Source organism: Carcharhinus amblyrhynchos, chromosome 14 (genome assembly GCF_965287045.1).
Source record: "Carcharhinus amblyrhynchos chromosome 14, sCarAmb.v2.hapA, whole genome shotgun sequence".
In the NCBI taxonomy this organism is placed as follows: Eukaryota; Metazoa; Chordata; class Chondrichthyes; order Carcharhiniformes; family Carcharhinidae; genus Carcharhinus; species Carcharhinus amblyrhynchos.
The window spans coordinates 76,690,351-76,708,408 of NC_137337.1; the positions used below are offsets into that span (position 1 = coordinate 76,690,351).

The 18,058-nt window shown below is 44.7% G+C and overlaps 1 protein-coding gene across 3 annotated transcripts in view; it reads left to right on the forward strand.

Moving 5' to 3' along the window:
- Positions 1-18,058, forward strand: part of LOC145352796 (formin-like) — a 250,617-nt gene that overhangs the window by 161,957 nt on the left and 70,602 nt on the right. For all 3 annotated transcript variants that reach the window (XM_080203148.1, XM_080203149.1, XM_080203150.1), the window contains one exon: positions 9,200-9,292. In XM_080203148.1, coding sequence (XP_080059274.1) covers positions 9,200-9,292 — 93 coding nt within the window. The remainder of the gene's footprint in view (positions 1-9,199; positions 9,293-18,058) is intronic.

Genomic DNA, 18,058 nt, shown 5'->3' on the forward strand with positions numbered 1-18,058 from the left:
CAGAGTCAATGAATAGAAGGCTGGTTTGCGTGATGGATTGGGCTACATTCATGACCTTTCGTAGTTTCTTGTGGTCTTGGGCAGAGCAGGAGCCCATACCAAGCTGTGATACAACCAGAGAGAATGCTTTCTATGGTGCATCTGGAGAAGTTGGTGAGAGTGGTAGCTGACATGCCAAATTTCCTTAGTCTCCTGAGAAAGTAGAGGTGTTGGTGGGCTTTCTTAACTATGGTGTTGGCATGGGGGGACCAGGACAGGTTGTTGGTGATCTGGACACCTAAAAATTTGAAGCTCCTGAGTCTTTCTATTTTGTTCTCATTGATGTAGACAGGGGTGTGTTCTTCTTTATGCTTCCTGAAGTTGATGACAATCTCCTTTTCTTTGTTGACATTGAGGGACGGAAAGGTTCACGCTATTCCAGAACCTAGGCTTAGTCACTGCACTGATTTTGATACAAGCAAACCTTTCATCCAAATTAGTTGAAAACTGTGTTTTCTGTAAACAAACGATTCATTTCCAAGCGTCTCATTTACATCCGAGAGTGCTGATTTTTGTGTATTATTCTTTGCTCAATGAAATTTAACTTGGGAGATCCTTAACATTTCCACATCAGATTTACTTGCATTCATCAATTTAACAGGCGCCAGTTCAGCTGTTATCAAAGTGAGAGAAGTGAAATTTTGGCAAAGCCCATTGTAAAAAAAATCAAAGACTACAACATGAGAACTGTTTGGAAAATGCAGTCAATGGTCTTGAAGAGATTTTTTGGGGATCGCTGACAAAGATTTCATTCTGATCCAGATGTGATTTTCCACTTGCTGGGAGGGTAGTAGTCAGTGCTCACATTTCAGGTGCTAATCGGCCCCCCGAAAGGTTGAAAATTGGATGCTAAAAGTAAGTTAACACTCGTAGAACTCCTACAGTGCAGAAGGAAACCATTTAGTCTATCGAGCCTGCACTGATAACAATCCCACCCAGGTCCTATCCCCATAACCCCACATATTTATCCTGCATATCTCTCTGACACTCAAGAACAACTTAGCATGACCAATCAACCTAACTCACACATTTTGAGAGGGCGGGAGGAAACCGGAGCACCCAAAGGAAACCCACGCAGACGTGGGGAGAATGTGCAAACTCCACATGAGCAGTGACCCGAGGCCAGGTTTGAACCCAGATCCTTGGCACTTTTGTGGATAAAGGGGAATCTGTCAATGTGCTGTACTTAGATTTCCAAAAAAAAACACTTGATAAGGTGCCACATCAAATGTTATTGCAGAAAATAAAAGCTCACAGTGTAGGGGGTAACACTGACACAGCTCACAGGAAACAGAATTGACAGGATGACAAGTGGCATGCCACAGGGACTCCTGGCAGGAAGTCCACTTAAGATAAGGTGGCAGGTCATCAGTGACACTCTATACCCTGGGGTGACATGGTGGCACAATGGTTAGCACTGATGCCTCACAGCGCCAGGGTCAGGTTCAATCCCTGACTTGGGTCACTGTCTGTGTGGAGTCTGAACATTCTCCCCATGACTGCATGGGTTTCCTCTGGATGCTCTGGTTTCCTTCCGCAGTCCAAAGATGTGCAGGTTAGGTTGATTGGCCATGCTAAGTTGCAATTTAGTATCGGGGGGACTAGCAGGGTAAATACATGGGGTTATGGGGACAGGGGTTGGTGGGATTGTGGCTGGTGCAGACTCGATGGGCCAATTGGCCTCCTTCTGCACTGCAGGGATTCTATGATGACAAAGAGTCATTTGGACTTGAAACGTCAGCTGTTTTCTCTCCTTACAGATGCTGCCAGACCTGCTGAGATTTTCCAGCATTTTCTCTTTTGGTTTCAGCATTGTATATCGATTGGTGTCATATTCTACCTGCTGTGCTGCCAATCATTAGAGTGTGTTGCATGTATGCAAAGCACTGTGCCCTGGTGGCATCCAACACACTTCCCGTCAGCAGTGCTTACTCACTTCTAGGACGCAATTTTCAACCTTTTGGGGACTGATTGGCATCTAGAAGGTGAGCACCGCACACCGCCACCCCCCCCACCTGCCCTCCCACCCGCAGCCATTGGAAAATCACATCTGAATCAGAATGAAATCTTTGTCAGCAATCCCCAAAAAATCCCTTCAAAACTATTGACTGCATTTTCCAAACAGTGTTGTTCATGTTGTAGCCTTTGATTTTTTTTTACAATGGGCTTTGCCAAAATTTCACTTCTCTCAGTTTGATAACAGCTGAACTGGCGCCTGTTAAATTGATGAATGCAAGTAAATCTGATGTGGAAATGTTAAAGATCTCCCAAACAAAATCTCGTGGAGCAAAGAATAATACACAAAAATCAGTACTCTCGGATGTAAGTGAGACACTTGGAAATCAATCATTTGTTTATAGTAAGCACAATTTGGATGAAAGATTTGCTTATATCTAAATCCAGGTTCTGTGTGCATTCCTCCTTTTGTTACTATTTTTTATACAAAGCTTCCTATCGTAAAGAAACCTCTTTGACATCATAGATAATCCCTTATCAAATTAGTGTTTGATGTCTGTCTGAATGTGTATTTAATTACTAAGGGTAATGTGGTTCAGATTCGATCACAATTTTACTGTTTGTTGCAAGGCCTAAGGATTAGGATTTCTGTCAATTCTAAGAGTGTGGCGTCCTGTGTTACTTATAACAGTTCCGATCAGTCATTGTTTAATGTGTGCACAAAAGTTTCATTCAAAATTTATACAGTCATGGAACAGTTATCGTTCTGATCCTGATCAGCCGGGACTTTCAGAATTGTTTTCCACTGCCGATAGCTGGCGACAGTTTTTGGAGAGATTTCTGATTGCAAAGATCATAGGGACTAGGAGCAGGAGTGGGCGATCTGGCCCCTCAAGCCTGTTCCACCATTCGATAAGATCATGGCTGATCTTTTCATGGACTCAGCTCCATTTACCCACCTGCACACCAAAACCCTTAATTCCTTTACTGCTCAAAAGTTGTCTCTACCCTTGCCTTAAAAACATTCAATAAGGTAGCCTCAACTGCTTCACTGGGCAGGGAATTCCACAGATTCACAACCCTTTGGGTAAAGAAGTTACTCCTCAACTCAGTCCTAAATCTACTCCCCCTTATTTTGAGACCATCCCTCCAGTTCTAGTTTCTCCTGCCAGTGGAAACAACCTCCCTGCTTCTATCTCATTTATTCCCTTCATAACCTTGCGTATTTCTATAAGATCTCTCTTCATTTTTCTGAATTCCAATGAGCATAGTCCCAGTCTCCTGTAGCAACATCAGGAAGAAGAATTAAAGTTTGTTGTGTAATCCTTGATATTGAGCGTTTCACCAGATAGCTCGAGGAGTCCAGTAAAAAACATAGCCGCCCAGCCTGCACACAAATGTACTAAGCCCCAGACTTCATAGTCAGAATGTTGCAGTGGGAAGTAGGAGGATCCAGTCTGATTTTGATTTGATTTATTATTGTCACATGTATTAACATACAGTGAAAAGTACTGTTTCTTGCGGTCTACATAGACAAAGCATTTTGTTCATAGAGAAGGAAAGGAGAGTGCAGAAGGTAGTGTTACAGTTATAGCTAGTGTGTAGAGAAAGATCAACTTCGTGTGAAGTAGGTCTATTCAACAGTCTGATGGCAGCAGGGAAAAAGCTGTTCTTGAGTCGGTAGGTACATGACCTCAGATTTTTCCTGACAGAAGAAGGTGGAATAGAGAATGTTCGGGGTGGGTGGGGTCCTTAATTATGCTGACTGCTTTGCCGAGGCAGCGGGAAGCATAGACAGAGCCAATGGATGGGAGGCTGGTTTGTGTGATGAATTGGGCTACACTCACGACCTTTTGTAGTTTCTTATGGTCTTGGGCAGAGCAGGAGCCCTACTAACCTGTGATATAATGCTTTCCATGGTGCATCTTTAAAAGTTCATGAGAGGCATAGTGGACATGCCAAATTTCATTAGTCTTCTGAGAAAGTAGAGGCATTGCTGGACTTTCTTAAATATAGCGTCAACATGAAGGGTCCAGGACAGGTTGTTGTGGTCCACGTAGGAACAAACAACAGTGCTCGAAATAGGAACGCTGTACTGCCAAGAGAGTCTGAGGAATCAGAATGAAAGAGCAGAATCTCAGGATGTAATCTCTGGATTGTTACCTGGCCGAACTCTACTCCAATTAGCACAGGGATAAAGGGTCGTGAATGAAGCCCAGTCCAACACGCAAACTAACCGACCATCCGTTGAGTCCGTCCACACTTACTGCTGCCTAGGAAAAGCAGCCAGCACAATGAAGGACCCTCCTCGCCCTGGACATACTCTCTTCCACCTTCTTCCGTCAAATAAAAGATACAAAAGTCTGAAGTCATGTATCAACCAACTCAAGAACAACTTCTTCCCTGCTGCCATCAGACTTTTGAATGGATCTACCTTGCATTAAGTTGATCTTTCTCTACATCTTAGCTAAGTCTGTAACACTACATTCTGCACTCTCTCCTTTCTTTCTCCACTATGTACCCTATGAACGGTATGCTTTGTCTATAAAGCATGCAAGAAACAATGGTTTGCACTGTATTCCAATACATGTGATGATAATAATAAAGCAAATCAAATAAAATTTGAGGGAGCTGTTCTTTTAGGACCGGCTCCACTTAAACTGGCCTGTGACAGGAGGATAGGTGGAATGAATAACTGAAGCAGTAGACAGGGCTTCAACTTGCTAAAGTGGGTAAGGAATATACAGGAAAGGGTTAAAACAGCAAGGTAAATGTCAGAGCTCTAAAGGAAAGCAGTGTTAGGGTAAACATAAGTACAGGAGTTCAGGAAGGTACTGTGAGAGCACAAAAATACACCGTGGTTCAGCAAATTAAGAAGCAGCATTATTTTGTTTTATATTTTCACACGTTTTTCTCCTAATTCGCAACCTTTGAAACTTTATACGGCCGTCAGGTCCTGGGGTGAGATTCTCCAGCCTCCCAGCCGTGTGTCTCTCGATGGCGGGAGGTGGCACATTGTTTGCTAGCAGTGGGATTCTCTGGTCCCGCCGCTTTCAATGGGAATTCCCATTCATGTCACCCCATGCCGACGGGAAACCCATGGGTGGGGGCGCGCTGCCGGCAGGACCGGAGAATCCCACTGGCGTGAAAGGCTGGAGAATTCCGGCCCTGGAGTGAGACTTGAACCAGGAACTGCACAGAAGCAGGGAGACACAAAACATTGTGTATAGGTTTCCCAATTATAGTTGTAGTGTAGGGCACAGTAACTCAGGAAATGGGAGGCCCATGTCATAAAGATAGACAGTAATCAATGGAGATTTTAATCTTACTTTAGACTGGGCACCCCAAATTTCCAATAATTGTGTGGAGGATGGAAGACAATTTTCTCAATGATGATGTTGGGGAATCACTTACAGAATTAACTATTTTAAATCTAATATTGTGCAATGCAGAAGTGTTAATTAATAATCTTCTACCAAAGGGTAGGGTAACCATCATCTGGTAGAACTTGTTTCCTCAGAAGGAACTCTTCAAAATGCAGTTAATGAAAATACAATAAAACTTACTTCAACTTATACATCAAAGAAAGGGTTTAATAAAGAAACATCATTATTCCAAACTTGGGGCCTTGCCCTGGGCCACTCCAAGCTTCCCACAATTTTACATAGTTCCTCATTTATAGTGAATCAGCTGGTCAGCTGACTATTACGTCACTCTGTGATTGGTTCCATGGTTTGCTGGGCCAGCTGACCTTTACATCTTCTTCCCATTGGTCACATTGCATCCAATACAAAGTTAGCACCAGTTAAATTCTGACAAAACTTTATATCAAGTAGGCTTACATTAACACTGCAATGGAATTACTGTGAAAATCCCCGAGTCACCACACTCAGGTGCCTGCTCGGGTACACTGAGGGAAAATTTAGCATGGCCAATGCAACTAACCATCATGTCTTTGGGATTGTGGGATGAAACCAGAGCACACGCTAGAATTAAGGGAATAGGGCCTGTGTGGGATTGTTGTTGGTGCAGGCTCGATGGACCGAATGGCCTCTTCTACATAGTAGGGATTCTACCCTGCTAATCTCCTGAAGTTGGCAATTTAGCCTGGCCAATCCACCTAACCCGCACATATTTGAAGTGTGGGAGGAAACCGGAGCGCCCGGAGAGAAGCTATGCAGACACGGCGAGAACATGTAGACTCCACACAGACAGTGACCCTCGCCGGGAGTCAAACCCAGGTCCTTGGTGGTATGAGGCAATAATGCTAACCGCTGTGCCACCCAAACTCCAAGAAGAATAATCATCACTATCTTTTCGAGGGAGATTAGAGAATGTAGAGAAGGCAATAAATGTTGGCTTTGTCACTGATGCCCATAGCCTGAGAATGAATAAAGGGGAAAAAGGGGCTTTTGCAGGTCTTTTACTGCTCGGAGCTGATGCACGTTATTCAGACTAGCCCCAGCGAGGGCAACACCCAGCGGATTGAGGTTCTGCATAGTTGGGAAAACTCAGGTTCCAAATTGAAACTGCAATGGACAGGAGCTGTACAAACATGACGCCTCATGGACTTCACTTTATTCAGGTACACTGAGGGAGAATTTAGCACGGCCAATGTACCTAACTAGCATGTCTTCCGGACTGTGAGGGAAAACACACGCAGACGTGGAGAATGTGCAACCTCCACATAGACAGTGACCCAAGCCAGCAATCAAACCTGGGTCCCTGGTGTTGTGAGGCAGCAGTGCTAACCACTGTGCCACCGTGTGCTGGTACTAGTATGATTTATAGGTTAGGTAGATTGGCCATGCTAAATTGCCTTGAGACGTGTAGGTTAGGTAGATTAGCCATAGTAAATGCATGGGGTTACAGGAATAGGGTGAGTGGATGGATCTGGCTAATGTGCTGTTTTAGAGAGTCAGCACAGACTCGATGGGCCTAATGGCCTCCTTCTGCACTGTAGCGAGTCTGTGATTCTATTGAGTTCGGGAATTCAGGAAGTGAGTCACCTGCTGCTGGTTACCCAGCTTCTGGCAAAAGAAAAAGTAACAGAATGCACCACATTATTACATAGAGTATTTGTGTTGCTTATCCAGTTCTGTGAAATGGTGACCTCCAAGGTGTTGGTATTAGGGAATGGAAATGCCATTGAATCTCCAGTGGAGATGATCAGGTTCTCTTTTGTTGGAAATGGCCATTGCCAAGCATATGATGGGCCGAAGAGCCTCTCACTGGGATGTAGAGCTCCATGACTCTGTGGGATGTGTAGCAGAAATGCTACTTATCTCTTATCTGCCCCAGCTTTGCGGCATGCAAAAATGAGCTACTTCATTTCTGAAATGTGGCTGTACACCCAGGAATTAGCAGTAAACATTTTGACCTTACGATGCAGGGATGGTGATGAAAGAAGCAGTGGAAGATAGTTCAGCCTAGGAAGCTGTCCTGAGTAATACCCACAGCAATGTCCTCGAATTGAGATAACTGTCGTTTAACAAAATAATCTCTACTTCTGTGACAGTCTGATACTAGTCACTGGAGTGACAGCTGTGATGCCCATTGAGATCAGTTCCACTGGGGCTCCTTCATGCCTCACTTGTTCAAATGATTCATTGATGCCAGGGGCAGTCAGTCAGTCCAGCCCTTCTCCTTAAGGAAAGAATATTACCAGAAAACTTCTCGCTGGTAACGATAAAAAATACATGCGTCGTACAGTATGTGAAAGACTGACAGGAATACTGTGGAGCCAAACACCGCCCTCTCCTTAATAAAGCAGATGTGGAAGCAGAGAAGAACAGAGAGTTGGAAGACATCAGTCAGGTGGAAAGCAAAATTGATGCAAACTCCCTAATCTCAAACTCATGTGGACTCAACTACGGAAGATTAATGGCCTTGCCAAGCCAGACAAAGTAAGAATCGCCAGTCACATTTTGTAAGAATGCAAAAACCTGATAAATACGCTGGCAACATCGCCTCACACATCATGTTGAAGTGTTTCCATTACTTATTGTCAGTACCAAGAGGTCATTTAGCGCTGTCATTTGCCACATCAGGTTTGTAAATAGTTTTGATAAAGCAGCATGAATGCATGATCACTTTGCTCAGAATTAGCACTGCTGCCTCCAGGGACCCAGGTTCAATTCCAGCTTTGGGTCACTGTCTGTGCAAAGTCTGCACGTTCTCCCCGTGTCTGCATGGGTTGTCTCTGTGTGCTCTGCTTTCCCTCCATAGTCCAAAAGACGTGCTGGTTAGGTGCATTGACGGTGCTAAATTCTCCCTCAGTGAACCCAAACAGGCACCAGGGTATGGCAACTAGGAGATCCTCACAGTAACTTCATTGCAGTGTTAATGCAAATCTACTTTTAATTAATAAATAAACAAACTGAAGGACAAAGACAGCAGGTACATGGGAGCACCATCACTGCAAGTTCCCCTACAAGCTCCTCACTACCTTGACGGTGTTAAATCACTGTTCCTTCCCTTTTATTGCAATTTCCTTTCTAACATCATTCTGGGTGTGTTTGCTTCCGAGGGACTGCAGAGATTCACAAATGCAACTCACCATCACCTTCTCAAAGGCATTTTGGATAGGTAACAAATGTTGGACTGTCCAGTGACACACCTGCTGCCATCAAAATTTTGAATGGACCTGTCTTATAATATGTTAATCTTTCTCTACACCCTAGCCCTGATTGTAACGTTACATTCTGCACCCTCTCCTTTCCTTCTCCCCTATGTATGGGGTTGTGGAGTTAGAGCCTGGATAGGATTGTAGTTCGTGTAGACTGAATGGCCTCCTTCTGTGCTGTAGGATTCTATGTACTCTAAGCTTCGTCTGTATAATGCGTAAGAAACAATACTTTTCACTGTATCCCAATACATGTGAAAGTAATAAATCAAATCAAAATGTGTTTGCAAGCATAATCAGTGCTAAAATTAAAGCAACATGATTTTTTTTTTGTATCGCTGTAGTTATTGAAGTAATCAGTATAAATAAAAGCATAACAATTTCAAAATGTTAGCACAGAAACCGTTTATAAATGCGACTTGGCTTTTGCTTAATTTGGCCACAAGCTTGATAGTTTTCTGGCCTCTCTCTGGACAGAATTTGGTAATTGTTCATGAGATTTAAATGAAATGCTGTAACCTTGACAGAAGATTTTGTTTTGAAAACTAATAGTTCCTTGATGATTTATGCATTTTTCAGCATGCGAGAAAGAAATAAGGCTTGTTTGCCAGCGGTCATCAGAGCAGGAACTCCAGCCTTTCAAAGAAAAGATGGAAGCATTTATTCAAGATGGTAAGTACGGTATATATTTTAACACCACTTATGTAGTGAAATACCAGTAAAGTATCAATTGCATTTTCAGATTTCATATGACATCCACAGCACAGCTTTAACTGCAATAAAAGCTGAAAATTACTCATTGTTTTCCACAATTATCATAAATACAAGGGTGGCACAGTGGTTAGCACTGCTGCCTCACAGCACCAGGGAGTCAGGTTCGATTCCCGGCTTGGGTCACTGTCTGTGTGGAGTTTGCACATTCTCCCCATGTCTGCATGGGTTTCCTTTGGGTGCTCTAGTTTGCTCCTACAGTCCAAAGATGTGTGGACAACTTGATTGGCCATGCTACATTGCCGCTTAGTGTCACGTGAACTAGCTAAGGTAAATGCATGGGGTTATGGGGATAGGGCCTGGGTGGGATGGTGATCGGTCTAGACTCGATGGGCCAAATGGCTTCCTTTTGCACAGCAGGATTCTATGATTCTATGAGTGTGCCGAAAATCGAGGACAAACCTGATTACATCGAGAGGTAATGTGCGATCTTGGAGAAAGTGTCTCAGTTTAAATTGTGTGACCAGTGAAGAATGTGCCACATGTTGTTGATTGACAGCGATTTGGGTAAGGGGGGGAACAGGAATTTGTGTGTTAGTGATGCCATTTAAAGGCAGCCTACGAGGAGATCTTTCTACGATGTGGTCTTTCTTGATTTTCAGAAGGCGTTTGACAAGGTACCTCACAAGAGGTTATTGCAGAAGGTAAGGGGGCATGGAGTTGGGGGTAGGGTGTTAGCGTGGATAGAGGATTGGCTGTCAAATAGGAGGCAGAGAGTGGGGGTCAATAGGTGCTATTCGGATTGGCGGTTGGTGACTAGTGGAGTGCCCCAGGGGTCGGTGCTGGGGCCTCAGCTATTTACCATTTATATAGATGATCTGGAGGAGGGAACTGAGTGTATGGTGTCGAAATTTGCTGATGACACCAAGATTGGTGGAACGGCAAATTGCGCGGAGGGTGTGGAGAGTCTGCAGAAGGATCTAGATAGGCTGGGCGAATGGGCCAGGAACAGGCAAATGGAATTTAATGTTGGCAAGTGTGAGGTGGTCCACTTTGGTAGGAAGAATGGTAGGAAGGACTATTACTTACGTGGCGAAAAACTGCAGCAGGCGACGGTGCAGAGGGACCTCGGGGTCCTTGTGCATGAGTCGCAAAAACCCAGCCTGCAGGTGCAGCAGGTGGTCAGGAAGGCGAATGGGATGCTTGCCTTCATAGCGAGGGGGATTGAATATAAAAGTAGGGAGGTCTTGCTGCGGCTGTATAGGGCATTGGTGAGGCCGCAGCTGGAGTATTGTGTGCAGTTTTGGGCGCCGCACTTACGCAAGGATATTTTGGCCTTGGAGGGAGTCCAGAGGAGGTTTACTAGGCTGATGCCGGAGTTAGGGGGTTGAGCTATGAGGAGAGGCTGAATAAACTAGGCTTGTACTCATTAGAGTTTAGAAGAATGAGGGGAGATCTCATTGAGACGTATAAGATGATGAATGGGATGGATAGGATAGAGGTGGAGAGACTCTTCCTGCTCAGAAAGGACAGTAGGACTAGGGGACACAGCCTCAAGATAAAGGGGGGGCGGTTTAGAACGGAGTTGAGGAGGAACTTCTTCACTCAAAGGGTGGTGAATCTCTGGAATTCTCTGCCCGTTGAAGTGGTGGAGGCTGCCTCGCTAAATATTTTTAAGACGTGGGTTGATGGGTTTTTGATAAGCGAGGGGATTAAGGGTTATGGGGAGAGGGTGGGAATGTGGAACTGAGCCACGACAGATCAGCCATGATCTTATTGAATGGCGGGGCAGGCTCGAAGGGCTAGATGGCCTACTCCTGCTCCTATTTCTTATGTTCTTATATTCTTAAATATATGGCACACCTTGGCTGCTGTGAAGTGCTTTACCTTATGGTGGTAAAAAATGGAGTGAAGGGGTACCAGGGCAAGGAACACGTAATTCCCCATTGCTGTGCTAGAGATGTTGGTACAGGGATTGTTATTTGCTCCTGATCGCAAAAGGATTGAAAGGAAAGTGCAGCAGAGGTAGCAGAGCTTGTGAGAGTGAAGAGCTTAGACGAGACTCTAATCGCATTAGTATAGAAAGTTCTATGGTCTGATTAGAGCTTCCAAGGTAAGGTTCCTATTCTCATCTACCCTAGTCTTGCTTAGATCTGCATTTACACTTGAACCTCTTTCTGCAGCTCCTGGCTCAATGTTCATGTGCTATTGTCTCTGGTTGCGATAGACAGCATTGTCTGTGTTTGGATTCCTTATGTAAGTTCTGAGCCAGGGGTTTAAGGGATTATCTCTGGCCTGAAGCAGCCAATATCTGCCCCGTCACTCCAAGTAAAAGAAAACTGAGGTAAGGAGGAATTTCTTCAGCCAGAGAGTGGTGAATCTATGGAATTCATCGCCGCAGGGGCTGTGGAGGCCAGGTTATTGAGTGCCTTTAAGACCGAGATAGATAGTTTCTTGATTGGTAAGGGGATCAGAGGTTATGGGGAAAGGGCAGGGTTGAGAAACTAATCAGCCATGATCGAATGGCAGAGCAGACTCGATGGGCCAAATGGCCTATTTCTGCTCCTATATCTTATGGTCTTACAACCTTAAAAAGCTGGTTAAGAAATGACACTGAACAAAGCCATTGGCCGACTGTCAGGAAACCAGCTTTATCCACTGCCACTCATCACGTGCCTGCTTCCCTTTTACAGAGGATGGGATTTTCCAGTCCTTCCTGGTTGGGGGGGATCTTCCAGTTGCTGGTGAATCCCTGTGGCGAGTTCCCCAGCGGCAGGGCAAGCGAGTTATACAAAATGCCATGGACCTCGGTGGGACCAAAGATATCGCCAGCAGCCAATGGGGAGGCACTTCCAGAGGTTGGAAAATGCAGTCAGAGTGAATGCCCTTTCTGTTGACAATCATCCTTGGCCTCCATTTGGAACACACAGGACACTTTGGTAGATGATGGCATTGTGCTATTGTCACTGGACTAGTAATCCAGAGACCTAGGTTAATGCTCTGGGCACCAGGGTTCAAATCCCACCACAACAGTAGGTGGAATTTAAATACAATTAATAAATCTGGAATTGAAAAGCTTCAGTAATTGGTGACCATGACAACCATCATCAATTGTTCTAAAAACCCTTCTGGTTTACTGATGCCATTTAGGGAACGAAATCTACCAATCTTGCCTGGTCTGGTGATACTAGACCCACAGCAATGTCGAAAGTAGGAAAGAATATTTATTAGAGATAAGTAAGGCTTACATTAACACTGCAATGAAGTTACTGTGAAAATCCCCTAGTTGCCACACTCCAGTGCCTGTTCAGGTACACTGAGGGAGAATTTAGCACAGCCAGTGCACCTAACCAGCACGTCTTTCAGACTGTGGGAGGAAACCTGAACACCCGGAGGAAACCCACACAGACACAGGGAGAATGCGCAGATTCCACACAGTCAGTGACCCAAATTGGGAATCGAATCTGGGTCCCTGGCACTGTGAGGCAGCAGTGCTAACCACTGTGCCACCGTGTTGCCTCTAATAAACTATCGATGCGATGGCCAGGAATTGAACCCGGATCAACTGCTTGGAAGGCAGCTACGCTCACCACTACATGGTTGACTCTTAACTGTCCTCTGAAATGGGCTAGCAAGCCACTCAGTTCAAGGAGTATCAGAGATGGGCAACAAATGCTGGCCCAGCCAGTGACACCCACATCCCATGAAAGAACCAACTGATATACAGTAAATGGCAGAACCCTTAAGAGTATTGATAGGGATCTGGGTGTACAGGTACACAGGTCACTGAAAGTGGCAATGCAGGTGGAGAAGGTGGTCAAGAAGGCATACGGCATGCTTGCCTTCATCGGCTGGGACATTGAGTTTAAAAATTGACAAGTCATGTTTTATAGAAGCTTTATAGAACCTTAGGCCGCACTTGGAATATAGCGTTCAATTTTGGTCGCCACACTACCAGAAGGATGTGGAGATTTTGGAGAGGGTACAGAAAAGATTTACCAGGTTGTTGCTTGGTATGGAAGGCATTAGCTATGAGGAGAGGTTGGAGAAACTTGGTTTGTTCTCACTGGAGTGACGGAGGTTGAGGATAGAAGCCTACAAGATTATGAGAGGAATGGACAGAGTGGGTAGTCAGAAGCTTTTTCCCAGGGTGGAAGATTCAATTACTAAAGGGCATAGGTTTATGGTGCGAGGGGCAAGGTTTAAAAGAAATGTACAAGGCAGATTTTTTACACAGAGAGTAGTGGGTGCCTGGAACTCGTGGCTGGGGGGAGGTAGTGGAAGCGGATACAGTAGTGACTTCTAAGGAGCGATTTGACAAATGCATGAATAGGATGGGAATAGAGGGATATGGTCCCCAGAAGGGTAGAGTGTTTTAGTTCAGTTGGGCGGCATGGTCAGTGCAGGCTTGGAGGGCTGAAGGGTCTGTTCCTGTGCTGTAATTTTCTTTGTTTTTTGTTCTTTTTCTTTGATAATTCTCTGGGCACCAGCACTATCATGTTGCTTAGAAACCTCCTGAGAGGAGGTGAAGGTATTATTCCTTAGCTGAAGAGTGCACCTATAAACTTGCACTGTAAATTCGTAGATAATCCTCAGCGTCACTCATTACAGATCCTGAAGCATAGAGATTGAGGCCAGGATTGAGAGTCAGGGGTATTGACGTGTATGCATCCTGCTAGGCTCCAGTTGCTCCTTGTGTCTGGAGCTGCAGGTACATTCCTACAGCTGGGTCCTCCTCCTCTTCCTTCAGTGCCAGTGGGCAAACCCAGAACAGTGTCCATAAACAAACAGCCTTACAGAGGCAAAACACTAAAGCTGCAACGAAAAGAAATACACGCATTCCAGATCATTCCCATAAAATCATTTTCACCACAGAAGCCAAAGGCACTCCTCCAAGCCCAGCTGCAGACTCAACCAATTAACCAGTGACTTCAATAAAGGCAAAATACTGTGAATGCTGGAATCTGAAACAAAAACAGAAACTACTGGAAAATCTCAGCAGGTCTGACTGATTCTGTGGAGAGAGAATGGAATCAATGTCTTGAGCCTGGATGACTCAAAAATTCTGTTTCAGAGAAGTGTCTTTCAGGAGCTAAAGGTTTCTTATTTATACATTTCAATCACCTCAGCACTCCAGATACGTATCTCTCGGGGAGATCTACATTGTGATAACTGAGAATTGAGGTTGCCTAGACCACTAAGATGATCACTGAATTTCCAGGGGTGATTAGAAATGGGGATCCACCACTTGTCACTGTTGAACCCATTCTCCACTCTGCAGTCAGACACACACATCTCAATTCCAGCCCAAGTGCCTCTGTTTCTACTCGAATCTCTTTCATCTCCTGTTACATCTCCTTTGCATTCTCCACCCAATTATTTCTCCTCCATCACACGATTCTCATTTGTTTTATTCATTCAAGGACTGTGGGCGTCGCTGGCTGGTACAGCATTTATTGCCCATCCTTAATTGCCCGTGTGGTTTGCCGGGTCATTTTCAGGGGGCATTTAAGAGTCAACCACATTGCTGTGGGCCTGGAGTCACATGTAGGTCAGACCAGGTAAGGTTGGCAGATTTCCTTTCCTAAGGGGACATTAATGAACCAGATAGTTTTTCTTCTGACAATCGGCAATTGTTAGACTTTTAATTCCAGATTTTTATTGAATTCAAATTTAACCATCTGCCATGGTGGGATTCGAACCTGAGCCCCCAGAGCATTACCCTAGGTCACTAGTTCATTGGCTATACCCCACACCACCACCTCCCTAATTAATCTTGCAGCTCTTCAGCTCTGCTCTTTCATACCATTTTTCAATTCTTTTTATTGCTACCAGATTAACCTCTTTCTATGCTATTTTACCTTAAGCCTCAATATTTTCTTCCATGTGTCTCTGCCCATACAAGGGGGGAGGATAGTGTTGTAAGATGCTGGTTATAGATTAGTGGTTTGAAAGGAGTCGTTGTAGACATATGTAATTAACTGTAAATCTTTATTGATTCTTAGAACTGTTTACAAATATGCAGTGAAGGGTCCAAGGCCAGGGCAGTCTCCGTGCTGGCTGGTACACACATCTCTGAGGGTGGCTAAATGCCAACCACAACTGACCCCTAGGTGGGGGTCATATGCCCTTTTTACATCACTGTGTAGGTGGTACTGTACTCACATTAACTCTATATGTACATGACTCTTATACCATAGGTAGCCTTGTGGTTACTGGACAAGTAATCCAAGGCAAATGACCCAGACAGCATGAGCTCAGATTCTATCATGACAGCTGAGACATTTAAATTCAGTTAATTGAATGTGAAATTAAAAGTTAGCATCAGAAACAGTGACCGGGAAATTATTGCATTGTTGTAAAAATTCAACTGCTTCACTAATGGCTTTCAGAAAGGGAAATCTGCCGTCCTTACCTGACCTGGCCTATTATGTGACTTGAGACCCATATTAATGTGGTTGGCATTTAGCCACCCTCAGAAAACTGGCCCAGCCACTTATTTGTTTATAGAATCATAGAATCCCTGTAGTGCAGAACGAGGACACTTGACCCATCAAGTCTGCACTGACTATTTAACAGAGCATCCTACCTAGGTCTATCCTTTAACCCCAGCCTCAGGGTACTGTCTGTGCGGAGTCATCACGTTCTCCCCGTGTCTGCGTGGGTTTCCTCCAGGTGCTCCAGTTTCCTCCCACATTCTAAAGATGTGCAGGCTCGGTTGATTGGCCATGTTAAATTGCATGCCTTAATGTCAAGGGATTAGCAGGGTAACTATGAGGGGTTACGGGAATAGGGTCTGGGTGGGATTATGGTCAGTGCAGGCTCGATGGGCTGAATGGCCTCCTTCTGCATTGTGGTGCTTCCGTGACTCAATGAGTGTCATCCCAAGCACAGATAGAGAATGCTGTACGGTCCCAAAGCATGATTTCAATTACATAGTAGTACTTTGTTAAATAACTAAACTCTGCAATAAACAACATCCCACGAGAGGCTTGTTACCCATCAATTGCTCCCAGTGTAGTATTTCACTTACTTTCGTGCGTCTTTGTAAAGTTTTAATAACCAGTATAATCCATTAATGAACTGAAAAATCACTGTTTCCTTGGCCAAAAATAACTTGTGCATTCTAATAAACACCCTGGCCAGAGGCCTCAGTATTTATTTGGTTTGCAAAAATCATTTATTGCCTGGCACGTGGGATTTCTTATGTTTATCACACATATTTAACACAGTAGATTTTACATTGATTTCAGAAGCTGTGAAGCAATTTTGTTTCTACTTGCCATTTGTGGATATATTGGACACAGTTCTTTATTTAAGCCGAATACCTTTAAAATAAATAAACAAGTGTCTTATTTCCAAGTTTCAGATGAAAATAGAAATAAAAGTTTTCCAACTATTTTTTACTTCTGCGTTCTCAATAATTTTGCTCACACTTTATTCATGATGAACATTTTAAGCTCAAGATTTTGGTAAGCTTTAAAGCTTGGGATTCTCCCGTCCCATCCTCCACAAGAATTGTAGTGGGCAGGGAGGGTGGACCATAAAAAGGTCCATTGATCTCAGGCAGGATTCTCCGGTTTTGAGATAAGCGCGACCGGAGAATCCCACCCATAGTCTAAGGATCTCCGACTAGCAACATGCCCCTGGATATACCCGCTCAAACTGGTCGCTACATAGTTCAGTCCCCCCGTAGCATGGGATACAACAACGTCATAATGTCAAATTCCTCAATCCCTTCAGCACAGAATATGGCAGGGTTCCATCCAGGTCATAGTGTGTCTTTATGACAGAGTTGGATAGGTTCTTGATCAATAAGGGGATCAGGGGTTATGGGGAAAAGGAAGGAGAATGGGGGTAAGAAAAATATGAGCCATGATTGAATGGCGGAGCAGACTCGATGGGCTGAGTGGCCTAATTCTGCTCCTATGTCTTATGATCTTATTTCAATCAGTCAGGGCTGGATTTATAGCCCTTTGGCAACTATCCACCTTCCTGCTAGCCCCAGACTTTACTCAGAGTTCACAGGCCAGTGGAAGTAGAGGTGCAGAGATACTGGGAGGCCCACTCATCCTTATGCCTGTTGAGGCCTTTAAGGAGCCCATTGATGGAGGGAGAGTCTGGCCAATCATAGAATCCCCGCAGTGCAGAAGGAGGCCATTCGGCCCAATGGGCACAATTTTATGGCTTTGCTCGTCCCGAAACTGTAAAATCCCACCCAAGGTCAAAAGACCTTTCCATGGTCTGCCTGTCACCTGCTCCGATTCCTGTGGCGGGCGGGATGGTAAAATTCTGGCCATTGAGTCTGCACCGACTCTCTGACAGTGACTCTCACCCAGGCCCTCTTCCCTGCTCTATCCCCGTAACCCCACATCTTTACCATGGCTGATCCATCTAACCTACCCATCCTGGAACACCAATGGGGCAATTTAGGGTGGCTAATCCATCTAATCCTCACATTTTGGACTGTGGGAAGAAATCGGAGCACCCGGAGGAAACCCATGCGGGCACGGGGAGAATGTGCAAACTCCACACAGTTACCCAAGGCCAGAATTGAACCCAGATCCCTGGCACTGTGAGGCAACAGTGCTAACCACTGTGCCACCGTGCCACCCCCCAAGATGTGTCTCCCCAGGATATACTTGTTTATAAGTTTGATGGTTGCCCTTGCTCCATCAGTGAGGGTTTGTCGTGGCTGATAATAAGGAATTTTTTCCCACAGATGAC